The sequence below is a fragment of the Oreochromis aureus genome, linkage group 3, assembly GCF_013358895.1.
Source record: "Oreochromis aureus strain Israel breed Guangdong linkage group 3, ZZ_aureus, whole genome shotgun sequence".
In the NCBI taxonomy this organism is placed as follows: Eukaryota; Metazoa; Chordata; class Actinopteri; order Cichliformes; family Cichlidae; genus Oreochromis; species Oreochromis aureus.
In genome coordinates, this window is record NC_052944.1 from 34,734,381 (window position 1) to 34,738,496 (window position 4,116).

A 4,116-nucleotide genomic window follows, 5' to 3' on the forward strand; every position below is an offset into this window, starting at 1 on the left:
CGCGCGAGAGACAGGGGGAAACCCCGAAAGAAGAAAATACTGAAAACACGTTCACGGGAAGTGGAGAATAAAGGAGGACGGAGAGAGATACGAGAAGAAGAAGCAGAAGCAGAAGACACGGAGCTGGTAAATGTGTGTGTGTGTTTGTGTGTGTGTGGCGTGGTCTTCATCCATCCCACTTTCTCTCTCCCTCCCTCTCGCTCTCTCCCTTCTCGCGCGTTGGCTCAGGGACTGCACTGCTGCAGCTGAATGAAACCGATGAAGGTATTTAAGCTTTTGTTCTGTCTTTGCTGAAGCGCACACACAGCCTGCCCTCAGTGCTGGAGGCTCGGCAGGGGCGTTAAAACAAAAAACAAAACAAAACAAAAAAGGCTCGTGAGTGCTGTGTGCTGGGCTCCGGGGCGCACGAGCTCCCCGTTACCGCAGGGATGTGAGCCCCCCCTCCTCCTCCTCTTTTCAGCTGCGGGGCTTTTGATGCTGGTGTAGGTGGTGGTGGTGGTGGGGACGGTGGTGACCTTCCCTGGACGTTTCCAGTCATTGACGGTGTGTGCGCGTGCGTGTGGGCGTGCGAGAGGAGGACTGAGATGAAGAATAGAGGAGGGGGAGGAGGGGTGAGTGGGGGCGTTGAGGTGGGAGGTGCGAGAGGAGGGGGGGGGGCAGAATTTTTTTTTTTATGAATGGAGCTCCACATCTCTCTTTGGCGCACGCAGCTGCGAGTGTGTGTGTGTGTCGCTGTGTGTGCGCGCGCGCGCTGGCTGCCCTGCTGCTGGGCTAAAATTAGCGTCAGCGGCCGCAAATATGTGGATCAGAATCCGAATTAAGCAGCTTCTAAATGAAAACTGCGGACGCACGCGCCCGTATCTGGGCTCGCGCTCACACACGCCACCGGTGAATAGGACGGCAGCCGTGCCCCAGGACGTCATGCACCATTTTTAGAGACGCTCTAAAAATAGACAGAGTCGGTGATGATTTTGGTTGTCCGGACTCTGTCAGGTAGGAGCGAGCCAGACTCTCGTTATTATTATTACTGGTGTTGTTGTTGTTGACAGTGTTGTTTATTTGGTGTATGTGTTGGTTTGCTTGAAGCCAAAATGGCAGGAATAGTACTGCCATTTATGAAAGACTTGTCCTTGTGTGTGTATGTGTGTGTGTGTTCACACCTGCTGATAATTACCTGTCAGCGTGGTGCACGAGCTGCTGATGACGTGCATGCTGGAGGGTAAAAGTGCGCGGTCGTTTTCACGAGTTTCTGAATGGATGAATAAAAAAAGTCTGATTTTTTTATTTGGTCTTTTGTGAAACGGGATGGCTGAGAACACGTCCCTGCTCCTCCTCTTCCTCTGCCTCCTCCTTGCTTTTCTCGTTTGTTTTGCCCTCCTCTCTCCGTCTCACGTCCTCTTCCACTCTTTTTGCTTTCGTCGTCCTCGCTTCCACTTTCTTCTGAAAACTTCTCCCATCGTGTTTTTAACTCATCTCTCTGTTTCCATCGTTCTGCTACGTCACATTCCTGCACACAAACGCCTCGCACCTCTGCTCCACCTCTTTCCTGACTCACCTCTTCCTTTCTTCCCTCCCTCCTTCCTCTCTCCAGCTATGATTCTCTCCCTGGCCGCGGTGGCAGCCATGAGTAGCGGCGGCGGTAGCAGCCTCAACTCCTCCTCTCCCCTCGACCCCTTTGACTCCTCCACCCCGTGGAACCTGGTTGAGGACCCCGCCAACTCTTCGTCGGAACCTGTAGTGCAAACTGTGACCCCTGACCTCCGGCCGGCCACCACCGCCGTCGCTCTTCAGGAAGTCAGCCCGTGGGACATTGCGCTTTGCGTGACAGGGACTCTCATTTCCTGCGAGAATGCCCTGGTGATCGCTGTGCTGTTCTACACACCGACGCTCCGCGCTCCCATGTTCATCTTGATTGGATCGCTGGCGGTGGCGGATCTCCTGGCCGGCCTGGGCCTCATCTTGAACTTTGTCTTCACCTATCTGATCGACAGCTCGGTGGAGTTCGTGACATTGCTGTCCGTTGGACTGTTGATCTCGGCCTTCTCAGCGTCTGTCTTCAACATCCTCGCCATCACGGTCGACCGGTACCTCTCGCTTTACAACGCCCTGACCTACCACACTGAACGGACAGTCACCTTCACCTACATCATGGTGGTCTTCATCTGGGTGTCGTGCCTCACGCTCGGCCTGTTGCCGGCGCTGGGCTGGAACTGTCTGAGAGACGAGAGCACGTGCAGCATCTGCCGACCGGTCACTAAAAACAACGCCGTGGCACTCGCCGTCACTTTCTTATTGGTCTTTGCCCTCATGATGCAGCTCTACCTTCAAATCTGCAAAATCGCCTTCCGCCATGCACAGCAGATCGCGGTGCAGCACCAGTTTGTGGCCATCTCCACCACCAAAGGTGTCTCCACACTGTCGGCCATCCTGTGTGCCTTCGGGGTGTGCTGGCTGCCGTTCGCCATGTACTCCATTGTGGCTGACTCCAGCTACCCCGTAATATACACCTACGCCACGGTCCTCCCAGCCACCTGCTGCTCTGTAATCAACCCCATCATCTATGCGTTCCGAAACCCAGACATCCAGAAGTCGCTATGGATGGCCTGCTGTGGGTGTGTCCCCTCCAACCTCTCCTTAAGACCCAGGACCTCCAGTGATGTGTAGCAGGGAAGGTTGGTGTCTCCTTAGTGTGATGCTTGAGGTCGAGTCAGGGTTGGAGGAACAAGAGGTGGCGAGGACGAAAGAGGAAAGAGATTTCCTCTGCTTCTCATATCGGGGCAGGCTGATGGCGAACACTCAGCTGGCCGCTGTAGATGTGGCACTGGTGGATGATGGAGAAGAGGATGATGCATGGTCAAAAAAAGGAAAAAAAAGAAAAACGATATGAAAGTTTGTAGCCTTGAGAAAACCAAAATGATGGATGGAGATGGTGTCGAAACCAACTGCAAACGCCTGTTTAAGGTATCCTCATCATGGGTGTGGGAGCTGGGGTAGGAGGTGGGGGATGTGTCAGGTGACTTTTCCTCTGGCCTCTGTTAGGGTGCGAAAAGTGAGGCCTGCTTCTCAAGAGTAGCATATATGTGAAGCTGAGATTTAGGAAGAAATTTGCTAAATCTCTGTATGTCCTGAGGCTGGGCAGCACTGCATGGTTATGCAATCAGAAGGAGTGAAACAGTCTTAAAATACTTGTTTGTGTTTTAACTGATGTGTTTGAAATTAAGTGGCGTGTGGATAAAAATACAATGAGCTAAATATACACAAGGAACGACCTTGAAAATTCACAATGAGCTACCTTCTCCTGGTAATAAAACGAGAATATTTCCTCCCTGGAAACATTTTTGAACAATGTTTCCTTCAGCTGATGCAGATTAAGTAGCTGAGTCTTGCCCATTAAGCCTTTTCCCAATGCCAGCAGCACAGCCTGTATTATTTGTTTTACCCATTTCGGTGCAAGTTTCAGGAAAGAGAGAAAAAAAAGCTAATCACACAACATCCCTCCTCAAACATTCAAATCCGAAATGAAATCTAATGTACCAGTCTCTGAATGCATAAACAAGCCCGGCTAGTTTGAAAAATCTAGAGAGGGATTTCCATATTTAGGCTGGCATGTGTTGTCCTTGGCGCGATGAAATGAAATCTGCTCCGCATTGGAGAAAAATGGGTTTCTCAGCCTGCCGCTGTGCCGTGACTGTGAAGCAGAGAGAGCTGAATTCAGCACCAAGGACAGCGCCACTGCAGAGCGCTGCTACCCTGGGAATGCTCTCTGCTGCGGGGAGGGAGAGCGCCGGAAAGTAGGCTACGCTGTTCTTTATGGGGAAATGGGAGACGGGCTTTAAAGGAGCATTCCAGCATGATTGGAGTTTCTTTTACCCCTTTTGTCCACCCCTGGATGGATAAAGGTATTTAAAAATTTGGTTTTGCTATAACTCTTCTGTTATGTGATTGCTTCAGTTTCAAAAAGACACGCAGAACAATGTTAGTAGTGCTAGTTAATCATTGTGGCACAAGAGAGCACAAGAGACATTTATGCTTAGTATCATTAGCTAACATCTGCAAACCTTATGTCTCAGTTTGGATACTTCCATACACTTTGCATTTTACGCTATGTCCGTACTT

General features: G+C 51.0%; 1 protein-coding gene across 1 annotated transcript; it reads left to right on the top strand.

Moving 5' to 3' along the window:
- Positions 1–1,785: 1,785 nt before the first annotated feature.
- Positions 1,786–2,882, top strand: gpr185b (G protein-coupled receptor 185 b; the record flags this gene model as incomplete). Its single annotated transcript, XM_031726937.2, has 1 exon — positions 1,786–2,882. A coding segment is annotated over one exon (879 nt), but the record flags the coding sequence as incomplete, so codon positions are not given.
- Positions 2,883–4,116: the final 1,234 nt, after the last annotated feature.